The sequence below is a fragment of the Anthonomus grandis genome, chromosome 6 (genome assembly GCF_022605725.1).
Source record: "Anthonomus grandis grandis chromosome 6, icAntGran1.3, whole genome shotgun sequence".
Lineage (NCBI taxonomy): Eukaryota > Metazoa > Arthropoda > Insecta > Coleoptera > Curculionidae > Anthonomus > Anthonomus grandis.
This window is the reverse complement of record NC_065551.1, coordinates 204,975-225,801: the sequence shown is the minus strand read 5'-3', so window position 1 is coordinate 225,801 and position 20,827 is coordinate 204,975. Positions and strand designations below refer to the sequence as shown.

The 20,827-nt window shown below is 36.4% G+C and overlaps 1 protein-coding gene across 1 annotated transcript; it reads right to left on the bottom strand.

The window, feature by feature from the left end:
• Nucleotides 1-9,880: 9,880 nt before the first annotated feature.
• Nucleotides 9,881-20,808, bottom strand: LOC126737402 (general odorant-binding protein 72-like). The gene is made up of 7 exons (XM_050442294.1): nt 20,660-20,808; nt 13,656-13,731; nt 13,544-13,596; nt 13,452-13,487; nt 12,805-12,919; nt 12,576-12,646; nt 9,881-10,101 (listed from the first exon to the last, which is right to left on the bottom strand). The coding sequence occupies exons 1-7, from the start codon at nt 20,714-20,716 to the stop codon at nt 10,084-10,086; spliced, it is 426 nt and encodes a 141-aa protein (XP_050298251.1). The 5' UTR covers nt 20,717-20,808; the 3' UTR covers nt 9,881-10,083.
• Nucleotides 20,809-20,827: the final 19 nt, after the last annotated feature.

Here is a 20,827-nt window from a genome sequence, read left to right as displayed (position 1 = left end):
AAATAACACAAAACAAAAGACTACACTTATCTTATATAATATAATATAAGGTTTAAAGGGTGTCAGGAGAAAACCAGGAATGTCAATTTTTTTTAAATTGTGTATTTTCTCATGCCTTAAACAGATCAGTAAAGTCACAGCACACAACATTTTTTAAAGAAGCCATGCACGGAGAAAACAGGGATTGCCAACTGAGAGTGTAATAAACCGATAATGTCCATTAAGAGTCCATAAAATTATTATGTTGCAGTAAATTTTCTCTATCTCAGTAGTGCACATGGAACGTTGAAAGACCTAAGGCTGTTGTCTCATTGTGAGTTTTTGTTTACGAAAATGGGGGACAATAATAATAAAAAGCAAAAAACCAATCAGACTATATGTGAAGTTGCTAAAAAGGTACGTTTACAACCGCACGAATTTGGAAAGTTTTGTGAATGTAAAACACTTATGTGTACGGATAAAGTGAATTCCAGTGACAGACAAGCTATTCTTAATTATTTCAATGCTTTGGAGTTAAACAATGACCAAAATTCCTATTTGTGCTTATGTCGCTAACTACAATACGGCGTCAAAAGTCAAGGGTACCAGAATACTTGGCGAAGTATCACAGTAGCTACAGTAGTAGTAGTAGTAGTAGTAGTAGTAGTAGTAAGGGTGGGGGAGCTAGATCTCGATAAGTAGGCCTAAGCAGTCCCTTTTCGCCAACCCCAGAATCACCCACCCTTACGCCTCCACTTCCAATGCGCGGTCTTCACTGAGTCGGTCCATCCTTTTAATAAAAACTTGCACGTTGTCCCAGTCCAGATCTTTAAGATCTTCCCGTTGGAGTGTCGTTGTTCCGAAAGTTTTACTTCTCAGGCGACTCCACCTATCACAGATACCTAGTATGTGGTATGAAGTTTCCTCTCCTGTACCGCAATTCGGACAGAGTGGACTTTCTCTTATACCAAGAAGATGTAGATGCCTGTTTAGACTATTGTGCCCAGTCAAGATTCCCACCAAGTCTTTAATACTGTCGGGTCTCTTGTTAGCAGTCGCCTTGCTTTAGAGCCTTCATGGTCTGGTATCATTTCCTTGGTCTGTCTACATCCTTCTGTCATTTTCCATTGCTTTCTTGTTTTTTCCCAACCCCAAAAGTGCTTGGGAGATTCGTTTTTTGCTAAGACCGAGACAAGGTTCGGGTAGGCCCCGAAGGGGTTAACCGAACCCTGTCTTGCCAGTTCATTGCCCTCGACACCCTGGTGTCCTGCGATCCACCTCAGTCTCACTTCTCTATGTGCTGCAATCCTTTCCAATGCGTCTCTGCATTCCTGGACTAGCGCTGAGCTAGCCCTGGGTTTCTGAATCGCCTTGAAAGCAGCTTAACTATCAAAGTAGATGTAAATCCCCCCCCGTTACCTTCCAATGTCTCTCGTTTGTTTGCTACACACACACCTTGGCTTGGAAAACTGTGGTGCGTTTCCCTAGCGAAAAGGATTCCTCTGTGTTCGTTTCCATCTTATACACTCGGCTTTGACTGAGTTGGTGCTTTTCATCCATGATCTATCTGTGTACCTGGAACCACTTGGCTCTTTAATTTGGTCCGCTGACCATTCTTCCCTTGTCGGGATTATCAGGTAGTATCTATAACTACAGGGTAAGAATTAAAATAGAAAACACATTTAAGGAGGAAAGAAGTGCAATATTTTTTAAGGCATGACATGGAATTTCCAAAAATAAGCTCGACAACTTACAGGGTTCTTTAAAAAAGTTTGGTATTGCTCCAAAAGGCAAAGGCGGAGGAAAACATTACAAAAAAATTACAAGTGATACTTTAGAATGTGTTAAGTCGCAGATTGCTTCGTTCAAGGCGAGGCAAAACCACTATATATTAAAGGATTCAAATCTTCCGGAGAACTTTAACATTCAAAAGATGTTTGGTTATCCTAGATTCGATACTTGCAGTCAGTGCGATCAGCTTTCCGTTAAAATTAAAGCTGCTGAGAATTGCCTTACAAATGGCGCAAAAGTCATTAAGTTCAATGCCGAAAAAGAACTTCACTTGCGGAAAGTGCAAACTTTTTATAATCGTAAATCTGGTGCCCGTAGTAAAACTCGAAGAAGCATAGAATTTTTTCGTAGATAGCCCATATTAATGGGCTATCAAAAAAACGTTTTCCTTCCAAATATATCTACCAAAGATGGGTACTAAAAACATCAACCAAGTTCTTACCAATGTTCAAACGGAACTGAAGTTGAGAATGGAATCTCCTAGAGATTGGGAACAAACTATTTTGACATCTAGGGTAGAACCAATGCCATTTACTATAGTTTTGGTATATAAGGACTGAGTTTTTCTGAACAAAATATGCAAAAAAGTGTCCATACCCGATTCAAAAAATGAGGCAGTTTAAAATGACTAAGGGACATCTACGACTTGTATCTCTTTTTATTTTTTTTTTTGCAAATAACGGATGATTTTCTTTCACTTTTTGGATAAATATTTCATCGTCTAACGCAGAAAAGAATAATTTATGATACTCTTTAGGCACAGACTTTTTTCTATTAATATATCAGTAATAAAAAGTAATTTTTATAGAAATACTGTTTGCTGGTCAGAGTCCAGGCCTTTAATGTCGATCGTGCAAGACCCTCTTATAAGCAAAATACAATACTTTATGACACTCTTCCAAATTCTAAAAACTTAAATCACAAACGTACTAGAAAATCTGTCGATTATGTACGTCTCTCTAGCAATCAAAGTGAAATTTGTCCAAGGAAGAAACTGAAAAATGTACACCTAAGTAAGATAACCATCAAGATAACATTGCATTTATAAGTAAAGAAATAGAATAGTGAAAAAGTTTTCATGAATTCTGAAGAATACTTTTCTTCTTACAGATACACTGAGAGCCTTTTAAGTCATCCCTGTCTTAATTCAATAAGAAGTAAATCGATCGAAAAATGCTGAATTAAGTGTAAACGACCAAAATTATATAAGTAAATAAAACTCGAGTGTTTACAACAAATATATATTCAAGACTGCCAGGCTTTCTTTTTAAAAATACATCTATGCAACTAAAGAAAACCCCCGCTCGGTGCCAAGTTATCGATAACAGAAGAGGGTAGGTTCCCACCATTGTTCGAAGACTCATTAGAATTTTAGTTTATTTTTGAGCGTTTACTAGTTCTGCGATGATAATGCTTCTGAAACACGAATACTTTTATTACCTCTTCAAAAAATGAAGTTATGAGGTTTTTAAACAAAAAACTGGTATAAATCAGAACTTTGCCTCCTGGACATTCGTGACCGGAGTAATGTTAGCAACGGAATACCAGCAACGGCGGTTGCCGGGTGGTCACGAGTCGCGCGCGATGTCGAAGCGGCGCTTATGAAAATTGATAATTTATTCAATACATGCAAAACTTTAGATGCATTATAACTTCCATTAGATGCATTTTCTCAACGCAAAAAATTCCTCTTTACTAAATTTGTTATGTTACGGCAGAATTAAAAAAATTATGAAAAATTTTATCGGAAAAAAATTATTTTAAACTCGATATAAGTCGTTTAAAAAGCAAAAAAACACCGTTGTTATGGTCGCAATTTGAGGATTTTTTTAGGGATGACAACTCAATTTTAAAAAACTATAATTTTTTTACTATGTTAAAAGAATAGACCAAATTCGGTATTTTCGACATTTGAAGGGTAAAAAAACACCGTTGCTACGGGTAAAAAATTATGATTTTTTTAAGAATGATAATAGAGTATCTATAGATACTTACTATATATGTCGTTTGAAAAAGCCGACGTATTTTAAAAAACTAGAATTTTTTTAGTCTGATAAAAGAATATACTAAATTCGGTATTTTCGACATTTGAAGGGTAAAAAAACACCGTTGCTACGGGTAAAAAATTATGATTTTTTTAAGAATGATAAAAGAGTATCTATAGATACTTACTATATATGTCGTTTGAAAAAGCCGACGTATTTTAAAAAACTAGAATTTTTTTAGTCTGATAAAAGAATAGACCAAAATCGGTATTTTCGACGTTTGAAGGGTAAAAAAACACCGTTGCTACGGGTAAAAAATTATGATTTTTTTAAGAATGATAATAGAGTATCTATAGATACTTACTATATATGTCGTTTGAAAAAGCCGACGTATTTTAAAAAACTAGAATTTTTTTAGTTTGATAAAAGAATAGACCAAATTCGGTATTTTCGACATTTGAAGGGTAAAAAAACACCGTTGCTAGGGGTAAAAAATTAAGATTTTTTTAAGAATGATAATAGAGTATCTATAGATACTTACTATGTATGTCGTTTGAAAAAGTCGACGTATTTTAAAAAACTAGAATTTTTTTAGTTTGATAAAAGAATAGACCAAATTTGGTATTTTCGACGTTTGAAGGGTAAAAAAACACCGTTGCTAGGGGTAAAAAATTAAGATTTTTTTAAGAATGATAATAGAGTATCTATAGATACTTACTATATATGTCGTTTGAAAAAGCCGACGTATTTTAAAAAACTAGAATTTTTTTAGTATGATAAAAGAATAGACCAAATTGGTATGTTCGACAATTGAAGAATTCATGTGTGTATTTGAGAACTGTTTAAGGCTTAGTATTTTTCTACTTCCTGATACCTTATAGTATAAATCTTTCCTTCGAACTCGCTTGCACCATTTTTCATCCGGTATTTCAATTGTTCTTTTATTTACAGAGCAAGATTTTGTATTTATTTGTAACATTATAGTCTTATGGCAGGACAATACATATTCTCCAACATTTCTACAGAATCCACTACGGGTTTTTTTCAAAAACCCGGGAAGTTCTTTATGCAAGAGATAATTTTTTATATGGTTGAAATAATTTTTTTCTCTTGCATTGCTGGAACGACCTCTAATAGGAACAGATAACCAAAGAGGTAGGTAAGAAAAGTAATGTTAAATAATATACGATAACAATGTCGGATTAAAAAAATTATTTAATTTACTAACACCGCCATTGCACATTTGTAGATTAACCATTTCTCGGATTAAAATAAAATATTTAAAAAAATATAAAATAAAATAAGGATTTTTAAAAAAATTTTTAGTTTTTTGTTTGCTTTGTTTCTTGTGATTCTGTTAATTTTTTTTCCAAATCAGTATTTTAAAACAATAGGTGCTTCAATTAAAAAAAATAAATTCCAACAGCTTTTGTTCAGCAAAGGTAAGAGTAAGAATATCAAATTTAAAATCAATAATATTACAAAATACCCAAACCAATGCACGAAATCTTTAATATTTGCAACATTAAAAGCGGCTGCAACAGTTTTCCCTAACAAAACCTAAATATTACACTAAAATGTTTATTAAATATAATTAAGAAAATTTTCATAATGTGCACAACAAATCTGAATAGGAGTAACTGGACTATTGACATGTTTATTATACAAGGTGTCTCACGACGAATAGACGCGATCAATATTTCGGAAACTAATTATTCAAAAATTTTGAAAATTTGGCAACAGGGCACAGTCGATGAAGGCCTAATTTGGCCTGATGTTAAAAGCCGTATAGATACACGGCTCAAGGATTGTTGATTAGTTGATCATGACGGTTGTCATAGTAACCGCTACAAGCAACAGTAAGATAATGAATTATAACAGAAATGTACACTTTTTAATTACTTATACATTTAATGCATAATTATAATCCATTGTCTTACTGCCGCTTCCAGCGGTTACTATGACAACCGTCATGATCAACTAATCAACAATCCTTGAGCCGTGTATCTATACGGCTTTTAACATCAGGCCAAATTAGGCCTTCATCGACTGTGCCCTGTTGCCAAATTTTCAAAATTTTTGAATAATTAGTTTCCGAAATATTGATCGCGTCTATTCGTCGTGAGACACCTTGTATAATAAACATGTCAATAGTCCAGTTACTCCTATTCAGATTTGTTGTGCACATTATGAAAATTTTCTTAATTATATTTAATAAACATTTTAGTGTAATATTTAGGTTTTGTTAGGGAAAACTGTTGCAGCCGCTTTTAATGTTGCAAATATTAAAGATTTCGTGCATTGGTTTGGGTATTTTGTAATATTATTGATTTTAAATTTGATATTCTTACTCTTACCTTTGCTGAACAAAAGCTGTTGGAATTTATTTTTTTTAATTGAAGCACCTATTGTTTTAAAATACTGATTTGGAAAAAAAATTAACAGAATCACAAGAAACAAAGCAAACAAAAAACTAAAAATTTTTTTAAAAATCCTTATTTTATTTTATATTTTTTTAAATATTTTATTTTAATCCGAGAAATGGTTAATCTACAAATGTGCAATGGCGGTGTTAGTAAATTAAATAATTTTTTTAATCCGACATTGTTATCGTATATTATTTAACATTACTTTTCTTACCTACCTCTTTGGTTATCTGTTCCTATTAGAGGTCGTTCCAGCAATGCAAGAGAAAAAAATTATTTCAACCATATAAAAAATTATCTCTTGCATAAAGAACTTCCCGGGTTTTTGAAAAAAACCCGTAGTGGATTCTGTAGAAATGTTGGAGAATATGTATTGTCCTGCCATAAGACTATAATGTTACAAATAAATACAAAATCTTGCTCTGTAAATAAAAGAACAATTGAAATACCGGATGAAAAATGGTGCAAGCGAGTTCGAAGGAAAGATTTATACTATAAGGTATCAGGAAGTAGAAAAATACTAAGCCTTAAACAGTTCTCAAATACACACATGAATTCTTCAATTGTCGAAAATACCGAATTAGGTCTATTCTTTTATCAGACTAAAAAAATTCTAGTTTTTTAAAATACGTCGGCTTTTTCAAACGACATATACAGTAAGTATCTATAGATACTCTTTTATCATTCTTAAAAAAATCATAATTTTTTACCCGTAGCAACGGTGTTTTTTTACCCTTCAAATGTCGAAAATACCGAATTTGGTATATTCTTTTATCAGACTAAAAAAATTCTAGTTTTTTAAAATACGTCGGCTTTTTCAAACGACATATATAATAAGTATCTATAGATACTCTATTATCATTCTTAAAAAAATCTTAATTTTTTAGCCCTAGCAACGGTGTTTTTTTACCCTTCAAATGTCGAAAATACCGAATTTGGTCTATTCTTTTAACATAGTAAAAAAATTATAGTTTTTTAAAATTGAGTTGTCATCCCTAAAAAAATCCTCAAATTGCGACCATAACAACGGTGTTTTTTGGCTTTTTAAACGACTTATATCGAGTTTAAAATAATTTTTTTCCGATAAAATTTTTCATAATTTTTTTAATTCTGCCGTAACATAACAAATTTAGTAAAGAGGAATTTTTTGCGTTGAGAAAATGCATCTAATGGAAGTTATAATGCATCTAAAGTTTTGCATGTATTGAATAAATTATCAATTTTCATAAGCGCCGCTTCGACATCGCGCGCGACTCGTGACCACCCGGCAACCGCCGTTGCTGGTATTCCGTTGCTAACATTACTCCGGTAAAAGCAACCACGACCCGGTGAAAACGACAAAAAACGCCGCCTGCGACCTGTTCATAGCGTCATCGCAGCTAGTGCTGCCAACGTAACTCTGGTGTCTTTTAGTTTCTAACCAATAATTAAAAGATAACAATGTCATTTCTATGGCGGTTAATTTAAATACATAATTAAGATAATTTTGGGATAGTTTTGCAAAAATGAATTTAATGAGAATCATAGCAATGTTTTACCAAAATCATCGCTAGAATGCACGAAAATTAACGACTGTGTCATTCTTGCAATGGTCATGCGCTGTTACCAAACATGGTAACATCAATGCGATGTTACCATGGAAAATAATCTTATACAACCACAGCTCAAATCATAAAATACGTCAATGATCAAATAGCATTATATATTTTTTTTGACGGAAACATTTTATAATTTCCAAGAAAATAAACTACACGATGGTTTTAAAGACTGGTATTTATTTCGATAACCTCCCATTGATCTATTGTGACTAATACAAAATTAAAATTAATGAATATCTTACGCGAAACAATCAATAATTTAATTATTGTAGAGACGCGTTAAGGCTCACATTCTGCATAATATACTATGTATGTTGGTTATTGTTGTTTGTATTTATTCATTGTTTAAATTAATACAACGGTTGTAAATTTAGCAAAAACTGCATTTTAATTTCTGATTCAACTTAACAAAAACGTGTTTCTTGTTAATCTAACCAAGAAGTATCTAATACTTCTCTTATAACATTTCTTATAACTCTCCCATGAGCTGTTGTACGTGACAGTGTCACATACTAATTTGCTGTTTCATTGACTTCCGAACGACTGACTAGGAAATCTTAGACCTTAACTTTTACACAGCACACATTTACCTTTTTACGGTCAAAAACGTTCTCTCATTGCAAGGTCGACAATTCATGCATTTCTTAACTGTTTGGCCCACATTCTATCAGCGGTTTTTTGGTACCAAAAAATAGCCTGGTCAAACAAGGCGTATTAGATCAAACAAAAATTACAAAAATTAGCATCAAATCGCATTCACACTATTTCCAAATATAAATGCACACAACCTACCGTACTATACATTTAATGATAATAAAGTTGTTATCTATCCTATCCTATCCTATCTATCAAATCGTACTCAGAAGGTTATAGTGTCTGGGCATTTGTCTGCTTCTAGATCCCTAAAATGCGGCGTTCCCCAGGGTTCAGTATTGGAACCACTGTTATTTTTACTGTATGTGGATGACTTGAGTTCATTGAAACTGCAGGGCAAGGTGGTTCAGTTTGCTGATGATACCACCATACTATGGAGCCATAAAAATTCTGATTATATTAAGACTTGTATCCTTGAAGACCTTCAGATTTTATCAGGGTGGTGTGCTTCCAACAGGCTCATGTTTAATGTAAGAAAGACGTCTATTATGGGGTTTAAGTGCGATGTTCAGGGTCTGATATTTGACAAAAATTCCCTCTTGCAGAATAAAGAGTGCTGCAAGTTCCTAGGAATTACCATTGATGGTCGCCTTCGGTTTGAAGATCATATTTTACATTTAGCTGGAAATTATCTTATGGATGTTTTGCATTAAGAATGGCAAAGCAAGAGCTGGGAGGGGTGGTTGCACGTTCAGTGTACTTTTCACTTATTGAATCTCATATTCGGTATGGCTTGCCTTTTTTGGGTTTAACCAATAAGGGGCTACTTAACATTGTCTTTGTTATTAAAAAAAAAAGCATTTAGATACCTGTGTTCTGCTAAGTTAAGAGATTCTTGCAAATCCCTCTTCATTTCTGAAAAAATCCTAACTCTTTTTTCACTCTTTATCTTAGAAACAGGTGCTCTTATTCACCAAATTCCCAAACTACCCTCTGACACTGGCCATTTGACTCGTCGTGTAAATGATGTTCCCCTACCTATTCCTACGTCTTTCCTTACCAAAAACTCATTAATTTACATAAGTAAAAAAATTTACAATCATGTTCCTCTATGTGTTAGACATATATCGGATGTTAAGAAATTTAAAAGAAAATTAAAGTCGCTTTTATTGGCTAAGGCATATTATAACCTGGATGACTTTTTTAATGATAGGTTTTAACCTTGGACATGTTGGAAAGTTTTTTTCTCTAGTTTTGTCAACAAGTTTACCTTTATTTAGTAATAGATTGTTTTATTTAGTTATCTTTAATTCAAGTATGTTCAAAAAGTTTTGTCTTCTTGTGTTTAATTTTGTTCATTGTTTTGTCAATTTTTGAAATTGTATTTTTGTTTTGTTTTTTTAGCTTGTAGGATGCTTGTACACAAGATTATTCTTACGTAATATACCACATTTTCTTTTTTTCTTTCTAAGGCAAGTATTAAACATTTTCAAAAAAAAAAAACGTATATAATGCCATAATCTTTATTATTAGTATGAAATATGAAGCTTTTAAGAATGAAATCTTATCTTGGTTTCATTTAATTTAAAATATCTATTATTAATCAAACATTTTAATAAATATGTTGCTCTTTGTTGATAAATAAAATAAAAAACAATACCATGCGTCAAAGATAAAAGAGTTGGCACGGCCGTCAGTACATCTGTCAGGTCAAGGTAAGAAGTATTTCTGAAATAAAAATTACATTAAACTAAATACAATATTATACATGTTTAATATCCTAAAACAGGAAGGTAATATTAAAATTATGTTTGGGTTCTTGTAACCGAATTATTCTTTCCAGAAACCTTCTTAAATTACACGTGAAACCAATCAGTCAAAGCACCAAAAATAAGTATATGCCTCAATGAAAATCCATGAAAGTTCATGAAACATAAAATAGGAGAGTATGAAGTTTCTTCTATAAAATCTGAAGTTGAATATGTTGGGTTTTACTGAATTTTGTATAAATAAAGGCAATGCATAATAAAAGTGTGAAAATTCACTCCAAAACCATCAAGGTACCCGAAGTACTGACAGAGTTAGTTACAGATGCTATCAAAGATACATTTGAAAAATTATATCCCCCAAGTACACCATGGCAGGCAGGGAACACCTCCTGGTGGAACCAAAAGCTGAGCGAGATTAGGCGGACAGGAAGAAAACTCTTTCACAGTGCAAAAAGAACTATGGAGTGGCTATCAAAGATGCCATAAAAAAGGCAAAACGAGAAGGATCGAGGAGGAAACGCCTGGCCTAATGCTGAACACTCACTTTCCGGGATTGGAAATTATCCAGACAACACAGGCCCAATATCCGTGTACCGTTATCCCAAACAGGGGCAAACAGGAGAACTAGCAAAAAAAGGTTGTAACCTACGAGAAAGTTAAATGGGCGATAGACACTTTCAAACCATTTAAGTCTCCCGGAGTAGACGGTATCATACCTATCACGCTACAGCAGGGCAAAGAACTGCTGTTATGCAAAATAATGCGGGTCAGCTTAGCCAGGGCGCACATATTAGAGAGTTGGAGAGAAACGAAGGTAGTATTCCTGCCTAAAGTGGAACATGACCCATACCCATACGCAAAACCCAAACTCTTCCGACTTGTCTTACATAATTCCTCCTGAAAACATAGGAAAAGCTTATAGACAGGCATATCAGGGACGATGTATTACGGCTATCCTCTATATTGACACCAATATGTCTATCAAACGAGTAAATCTTGCGAATCAGCGATCTACGAGATAACCCAGAGGGTCAATTAATCTTTAAACAACAAAGAAATCGCCCTAGGAGCGTTCTTAGACATTGAGAGAGCATTTCACAACAACTCATATGACTCAATCAACCATGCCAGAGCTACACAAAGTGTATATCCTATGATAGGCGGTTGGGTCAACCAAATACTAAACCATAGGAAGATGACAGCGAGTCAAAGCCAAGGTATGCAGGGAACACCGCAGAGGGCAGTACTCTCACCATTGCTGTGGAACCTTGTATCGCACAGCCTGCTGAGACTTCTCTGTGGGATAGGCAGATGATATCATTCTACCACAGCCCATCTATTCGAAAAAATGCAAAGAGCTCTGAACGTTGTCGAACACTGGTGCATAGAAGGATAAATCACGCAAAAACTACTCTAGTTGTCTTTCTAGTTCTTTGGCGAACACCTGCAACTCAAAGATGAGGTCAAATATCTAGAGGTGACCCTTGATAAAAAAAAACTCTAGCTGCAAGAAGCATGTAATAAACAGCACAAACAAGGCCACGAAAACACTTATTTATTGCAAGAGAATGTTCGACAGATCAGGGAATCTATCACCAAAAATTATACACTGGGTATACACAACAATGGTAAGATCTATCATTACATACGCAGCACCAATGTAGTGGCATGAGGACTGTTATTCAAACACTCAAGAAGACACCACGAATAGCATGTCTAGGTACGGCAAGAGCGATGTTGATGCAACGATACCGACTGCTACCTTAGAAAATCTGATAGCGCTGAGCCCACTACATTTCGTAATACAGGGTGAAGCAATATCAGAATAGACTACTGTCGAATGGCACAATGGTCATAAGATACCGGACCTTGGGCAAATGACACTAATAACGGACAAAACCAAGGTTACGCAGCTAGACAGGCTCTTTGTAATCAATGAAGGAAAGGAATCGCTGGTAACAGAAGTTTCCCGGCTTAGGCAAGGTGGGTATGGCTCAGTATGGTATACTGCAGCCACAGGGTGAAAGATCGGGGCAGCAGTGGCCGTGCTTAACTTAAATTTTTTTATGATTTTGATTTGAGGTAATTAATTATGATTGATTGTTCGACTTTCTATTGCTGTCATTAAAACTCTTTATAATTTATTAATCCTGGCAATCCTAATAAGGATAATGGGAATCTGTTAATTGGGAAAGTATCAAATTATTGGATAGTCATCGGTCCTTGATACGTGTAAATGTTTCAAGTTGATCAGACTTTTAGAAACCAATGAAAATTAAACTAAAAGATTACTTTACATATGTACATACATACATACATAGATACAACCTAAGCTAATATAAGCGTGTTAAAAAATAAAAAATTAAATTATTTCATTCTTTATTTTTAATGTCACGGAAGTAACTGAATTACCAGGAGAAAATATATACTCACTTCTGGATTAAACTCATATATACACCTGGCAATTTCCATCGCGGCTTTGCATTTTTCTCCGGGGGTTTTGACTACAAAATAAAATATTACATTTATACAGACTAGACATTTGATTCATATGAAAATTTAAGAATGCATTTACTTTGGCTCCCTTCAACTAATTTATAAAGACTAATTAATTATCTTATTTTTGTTTTGTAACTAATTATTTAATTTTATTTTACTTTACCAGCGTCTTTACAAGCTTTCATTGCATCAATCGCAAAACTCGCTATTGAAGATGGCGCTTGCGTTTCGATAATCTTGATTCCCGTTTCCCAATCAAAAGAATTGTCGGGCAATTGCTGCAAAGAAATTAATAAATATGTGCTTAGTATACACGACTGGCCAATTTGTGTTACAGCTGCCAAAATTTCCGTGCAAATAACAGGCAAAAGACTTTATTTTCACAATTTAACAAGTTTGATTTAGAAATTATGGTGTATTCTAAACATTGTACGTTGGTATTGTGAAAAGAGGCGAAGTCCAGATGTAGATTACCTATCTATACAAATAGGTTTATCTACCCTGCACTACTTGTTAATACTTCGGCTAAATTCGGAAAATGAAAGAAAGTTGGTGACAAGGTCGTCCAAGTCGGTCAACCCAAGTATTGTAAAAAGTATTACTAAAAGTCAAGAGTCCAAAAGCTAACAAAAAGTGCTATTCATTTTAAGCGACTTGCTCTTTACTATGACCTCCAGTCTGACCCATAAAGTGCATCAAGGTCTAAAAATAAAGTACAACTAAAATAGACTACAAATTTTTAACTATAAAAATATGGACATATTGCCATAACGCATAATTATAATTATAAAATAATTATAAATTACATACCAGTTTATAATAGTTTAAAACGCAATGCACGTAACACTAAAATGAATATATATAAAAATACAATAAATTTAAATGTAAAGAAATGATTATACCATAGCACTTTTCTCTAGGTCGAAATTCCCATGCTGCATAGCTTCGATTTGTTCTGAAAAGGTTTAATAAAATAGTTTTATTAACCGTTTATAATTTAGTTTTTTTTCATACCTTCGGTTACTTTTGATTTTGGTACGCAGGCATTTTTAATTAGTCGTACTGCGGCCTTCATTTGCTTCTCAGTCATCTAAAATTTATTTAAATAACTATTTAATGCTGCGTCCTGTTTAAAAAAATTAAACGTCTAGGATGTTTTTTTAAAACTATTAAATGAAACCTAAAAAAAAATATTTTTTTTATTTTATGTATTTATATCAAATTTTATTAAAACTGCGCACCCCTGGCTCTAATACATGCCCTACGTCGCCGTCGCATTTCCACTGTCGTAAGACGAAGCCGCATCTCTTTTGTGATAGTTTGAAAAGCGGCATCGATTCTTTGAATGGTCAAATGAGGAGATCGTGGAACATGCTATGGGATTGTTGTTATGATAACAACAATATGTGCTACATATTGTTGTTGTCATTTGACATTTGTTGTGGTGTAACTTTTTAGCGTTCTTACGTACCCAAGTCGTTAATTTAGTATTGTATCGTTTCTGTAGTTGTTATTGTTAATACTGTTTTTATTATCGCTGTTAATTGAGTTTTTATATTGTTTTTGTGACTTTCCTTATTTTCGTATCATTATCGCCACAATGGCTGCATACACTACCGAAGAATACGCCGATAATGTCTTTGCTTATGGAAGAGCCAATGGTAATACGCAAGAAGCACAAAGAATTTATGAGGAGCAATATCCCAATGGGCGTGTGCCCCACCACAACACTTTTGCTAATACTTTTCGTCGATTAAGGGAAACAGGTAATCTAAATGTTCAAGAACCGAGGATCAATCGGAGGCAGTATGATGTTGCTGTAGATGAAAACAAAATTCGCGCATTCGATGAGGATCGCACCACTAGTACAAGAAAAGTAGCTACAAATCTGCACATTTCTACATGGAAAGCATGGTCAGTTGTCAAGGCAGAAGGAAGGCATCCTTTACATTACACCCCAGCGCAAGGTAATTTCATACTACATCAACAACTTAATTCCGCAATTTTTACTGGCATCGTGATACTTTATTGTAGGTCTTCTACAAGCCGACTATGAGCTGTTTTTGAAGGTGGTAGACAATGGTACAGTGAAAACATCTTGTCGAACTTGCATTGTCTTATTTATTTAATGTAACACGACGTTTCGGTTGGTAAGTATCTCCAACCGTTATCAAGTGTAATGGAATGGGTGATGGAACTTTTGGAGATCTGTCTTCGTAATTCTTACTTTCAGGTCAAGGATAGATTCTACGCCCAAGACGAAGGACTTCCGATGGGTTCATCTCTTTCCCCAGTAATAGCAAACATCTTCATGGAATGGTTCGAGGAACATGCAATAGATGCCTCCCATTGCAAACCCAAGCTCTGGCTTCGATATGTGGACGACACCTTCATCATCTGGGACAAAGAGGAAAAAGCACTTCAGGAGTTTCTGCTTCACCTCAACAGTTTCAGACCAACAATCAAGTTCACGATGGAGACAGAGAAGGACTCAGCTCTACCTTTTCTAGATGTCCTCGTTAAAAAGGTCGGTGGAAGTCTACGAACTTCAGTTTATAGAAAACCAACACACAGGCCAGTCTCTTCACTATGAGTCCAACCATCCTGCAACCATCAAAGTAGGCATCATAAGATTCCTCTACAATAGAGCTCGAACCATCTGTAGAAACGACGAGGATCTCAAGACTGAAGTGGATACCATCTACAAAGACCTACGACAGAATGGATATCCAAAGAAGCTAATAAGTAGGACCATCCAAAGGACGCGTCCAAATCAAATCAGAGACGAGGCCACCACGACAACCAGACTTCTACCCATACCTTACATTAGGGGTACATCGGAACAAATCCGACGCATTGCCAGCAAGTACAATATTAGAACTGCCTTTAGATCTAGGACCACTATCAGAAGCGTGGTATCAAAGACCAAACCAGATGGCATGTTGGATACCAAAAATTGCGTCTACCGGATCCCATGTGAGTGCGGTGACTCATACATAGGTGAAACGAAGCGCCCCCTAGAAATCAGAGCGAAGGAACATCGCAGCTGGACCCAAAGAGGAGAGGTTTCCAAATCCGGAATAGCAGAGCACGCGTGGCATAATGGACACAATATCCATTGGTCAGAAGCCAAGATTCTGCACAAGGAACAGCACTGGCGGAAGAAGAAGTTCATAGAGGCAGCTTTCATTTCACAGAATCAGAGGATCTTCAGCCAGCCAAGCGTCGATATACCCAATCTGGAAGCCTCTACTCTCAGGACAGTGTAGGGTCTAGAGAGAGGCGTGTCCTCCCCCCCCCCCCCCCAACTCTTTTCACGGATGACTTTCCCTTCCACATCGCTACACACATCTAGTAGGCAGTTGGCAGTTGGGCAGTTAGTTGGCAGTTGGCAGTTAGACGAGCAGCTAGTTAGCAGCGAGCAAACCAACCAGAAACGGCGGAAAACAGCGTGAACTCGCCCCCCATAGTCAGCGGGGGGCCAAACCACCGACATCAGAGACGCCAGAGCACAAACGAAAATGAGAAGCGAGAAGAACTAGAGCGGGGTAAGTCTCTAGCTGGCACTCCTTACCCCTCCCAAAAACCTCTCCTTGAACGGAGATACCCAAAAACCCCCACCCAGTCCTTAAATCCTGCCCTTAACATGGAAGCAAAAAGTCCAATATACAGTGCTGAGGTTTATAAAGATATCTGCACAAGCCTTGAGTTTCAGATAAAAAACCTGCAATCGAGCATTAAAGAAAAAAATTTAAAATATAAAACGCTCGAAAGCGAAAGACTCAAAAACAAACTTAAAAACACTGAGGAAGAGATCGATCTCCTCAAGGATCAAAACCGCATCTTCAATGCTCAATTGCGGGAAACAAATGACAATATAGAGAAAATATTAAAAATAAATGAAAAGCTTGAAAATGATAATAAAAACTTTGCCGGGCAGCTGGGGGCGCTGAGGGACCAGCTAAACGACAATCAAAAAAAAGAAAACACACGGAAAAGATCCAGAAAAGAGGCTAACATCTCCTCCCCGCGAGAGGAGGAGATGTTACAATCTGAAGATTCCGAATCAAACACTGATACGGAAGAACCTGGTCCCTCAGCGCGCCCAGATGCTGCAATAAATGGCAAACTGGGGAAGCGGGACACACTACCTCAAAAAAACCCACTCTTTATGCCCCTCAATAGTTTATCTATTGCGGGAAAAGAGGGGAGTGCAAAGCCTAGCAGTCCTAAGATACCAAAGGTACCAAGGGCCCGATGTTCAGGGGGACTGAAACTGTAAAAGATCCCGACTCAGAGGCTAAACGGTTAAAAACACCTATACAAAATAATAATTTATTAACGCTCTTATCCTTGCCGAAGGATGAAATAAACTTAAAAATAGAAAACTTAATCTCCAAACTAAATAAATTAACATCAAATCCGGCTTTTAAATTACTATTACCATAAAAATCATAACACCTTTTTTTTCTCTCTTTTTAAAAAAACAAAATAAACAACACCGGCCAAAAACCGACGAGCTGGGTGGGCGTGTCCTAGACCTGTGAATCCAACCAATCCCAGCCGCCCACCCAGCCTGATAAATATAACCTACGTTTCCACATCCCGGCAGTTGTGGCAGTTGGCAGTTAGTTGCAGTTGGGCAGTTGCAGTTGCAGTAGCAGTCAAAAACGGCAAACCACAACCTACCAACCCTAGCAGTATACCAAAAACCTATCAGAAACGGCGGAAAACAGCAATAACTCGCCCCCCATAGTCAGCGGGGGGCCGAACCACCGACGTCAAAGACGCCAGAGCACGTCAAATGAAAACCGAGATGAACTAGAGCGGGGTAAGTCTCTAGCTGGCACTCCTTACCCCGTCCATAAACCCCTCCTTGAACGGAGATATCAAAAAACCCCTTCCCAGTCCTTAAATCCTGCCCCAAACATGGAAGGAAACAGCCCAGTTTTCAGTGCAGAGGTCTATAAAGACATCTGCACTTCACTGGAGTTCCAAATTAAAAACCTGCAATCGAGCATTGAGGAAAAAAATTTAAAGCATAAAACGCTCGAAAGCGAAAACGAGCGACTTAAAAATAAACTTATAAGTACTGAGGAAGAGATCGACCTCCTCAAGGATCAAGTCCGCATCTTCAATGCTCAATTGCGGGAAACTAATGACAATATGGAAAAAATTTTAAAAATCAATGAACAACTCGAAAATGAAAATAAAAACATTGCCGAGCAGCTGGGCGCGCTGAGGGACCAGCTGAACGATAATGAAAAAAATAAAAATCAACGTAAAAGATCCAGAAAAGAGGCAAACATCTCCTCCCCACGAGAGGAGGAGATGTTGAAATCCGATTCTGAATCTAATACAGATACTGAAGAACCTGGTCCCTCAGCGCGCCCAGATGCTGCAATTAACAGCAATCTGGGTAAACGGGACCCAAAACCTCAAAAAAGCCCACTCTTTATGCCCCTCAGCGAGTTGTCTGTTGCGGGTAAAGGGGGGAGTGCAAAGCCTAGCAACCCAAGAATACCAAAGGTCGTTATCAGAGACACCTCAAACTGGGCTAAAAAATACGCGACAATAATGGAAAAAAAAATCAATATTCTTAAAGTTCAAAAGGAGAGGCTGGGCTTGGCACTCTTCCCGAAAACAGCCCAGGATCACAGGAGTCTAACTGCCCTCCTCAGGGAAAGGGAGATGGAATTCCACTCCTTCTTCCTGGAGGAGGACAGAAAGTTAAACTTGATCCTAAGAGGTTTCGACAGAAACTTTAAACTGGAGGAAATAGAGAGTGAGCTGAAACGGATGGGGTTCGAGCCTGAAGAAATGGGCTGGTTTAACACCGGCCCAGGTCGTAAAAGGCAGACGGACCTCATCCGCTTCCTGATCAAAAAAGAGCAGGAAGATATCTATAAAGTCGACAATATAATGAACATCAGGGTCAAAGTGGAGCGCCTCAAAACGTTTCAAATTAATAATATAAAACAGGTGGGACAGTGCCATCGCTGTCAGGAGTTCGGACACGCCGCGAGCAATTGCAACGCGGGGCCGCGTTGTCATAAATGCGAAGGAAAGCATCATTACTCAAAATGCGAAAAAGAACGTACAACACCGGCCCGGTGTTGCAATTGCGGCGGCGACCATCCGGCCAGCTATTGGCGCTGTCCAAAGAACCCAAATTTTATTAAAATCAACAGAAAATACGCCGATGCGTTAAAAAGAGAGCCCACTTTGGGCCCGATGTTCAGGGGGACTGAAACTGTAAAAGATCCCGACTCAGAGGCTAAACGGTTAAAAACACCCATACAAAATAATAATTTATTAACGCTCTTATCCTTGCCGAAGGATGAAATAAACTCAAAAATAGAAAACTTAATCTCCAAACTAAATAAATTAACATCAAATCCGGCTTTTAAATTACTATTACCATAAAAATCATAACACATTTTTTTCTCTCTTTTTAAAAAAACAAAATAAACAACACCGGCCAAAAACCGACGAGCTGGGTGGGCGTGTCCTAGACCTGTGAATCCAACCAATCCCAGCCGCCCACCCAGCCTGATAAATATAACCTACGTTTCCACATCCCAGTCAGTACAATCCCACGATCCGTGCCATCATAAGCTAGAGGACCTCGATGCGACCCAGTAAACTAAAGATAGGCGCCTATAAGCAAGATAAAAACACATCATTAAACCGGCAAGAGCGTAAAATTGCTAGACCGGAGAATCAGTGGAGAACAACAACACATCTAGTATATAAGCCTATAGAATAGTAGTTTGCTGTCAGTTTACACTTGATAACGGTTGGAGATATTTACCAACCGAAACGTCGTGTTACATTAAATAAATAAGACAATGCAAGTTCGACAAGATGTTTCCGACTATGAGCGACGGGTACAATTTTGCCGCTTTTTGCTTCACGCAGACGTTGAAAATGGACACTTTTTAAAAAGCATCTTATGGACAGATGAATCAATATTTACACGTGCGGGGATATTTAACCAACATCATTTACATTATTGGGAAAACAAAAACGTAAATCCGCATTTGACCAGAGCCAAGTCTTTCCAAACAAGATTCAGTGTTAATGTTTGGGCAGGTGTTATTGGGAGACACCTCATCGGGGACAATTACTTACATTTTTTACAAAATGATCTCGCACAATTATTGGCTGATATACCCATATTTAATGAAGACGTCTCGACGAATCGTCTTCTAGAATGACGGGTGTCCTGCCACTATCGGGTCGCCGTTAGAGAATTTCTGGACCCCTCTCGATTTTTACGAATGAGGACGTGCAAAAGAACTCGTACGAGGTGGAAATTGACAATCTAGACCACTTAATTCAAAGAATCAATGCCGCTTTTCAAACTATCAGAAAAGAGATGCGGCTTCGTCTTACGACAGTGGAAATGCGACGGCGACGTAGCCAGGGGAGCGCAGTTTTAATAAAATTTGTAATTTTGAAATAAATACATAAAATTAAAAAAAAATTTTTTTTTTACTTTATTGTCCTTTAAAGTCATGAATTGTGGCGAGTTAGTCGGCTTTGTGTTATACATCGTATATCATTGAAAAGAGTATTAACTGGAGATGTTCTTTAAAACTACCTGAACATCTTGATAGATTTTAGTTTTTTTTTGCGTCAAGTTAAAGTTACCTTTCATAACTTCTTTTGCTACTTGTATTAACTTTTTGAGCTCAAAACGAATTATTTCGGTATTATTTGTACTTGATATTGATTTTTTTTAGATTTAGGATACATTACAGACTAAATACAAATGTAAAAAATATACTGAAAAAATTTAAAGATGTCAAAAGGCATATTTTTTTTAAATCCTGAAAATAACACAAAATCAATGATATAAAAAAACCCGAGACTTTTAGAACACAAGTTTATTAAGAAAATATCTTCTATCTGAGCCTATCTATATACCCACCAAGTTTGGCTAACCCTCCGCCAAACACCCTGTATTAAGAAAAATGTAAACATTGAAAATAAGCAAAGAAAAAAAATCTTACCGCGGCATCCCCGCAACGGACCGCTAAAACTATCAGAAACAAGCACGCCAACCGCATTTTGCCTGAAAGAAAAATACGGCCCAGAACCGTATCGAAACCCGCCTTATAAATCAATTAAACCGGCTATTAAACAGTGAAAAAATCACTTTATTAAATGTACATTTAACA

Excerpts from the sequence above, each read along its gene's own strand:
- LOC126737402 (XM_050442294.1), bottom strand. The coding sequence starts at position 20,716 with ATGCGGTTGGCGTGCTTGTTTCTGATAGTTTTAGCGGTCCGTTGCGGG. Across the intron at positions 13,732-20,659 it reads TCCGTTGCGGGGATGCCGCG|ATGACTGAGAAGCAAATGAA; the intron begins GTAAGATTTTTT and ends AATAAATTTTAG. Across the intron at positions 13,488-13,543 it reads ACCTAGAGAAAAGTGCTATG|TGTTACGTGCATTGCGTTTT; the intron begins GTATAATCATTT and ends TATTCATTTTAG.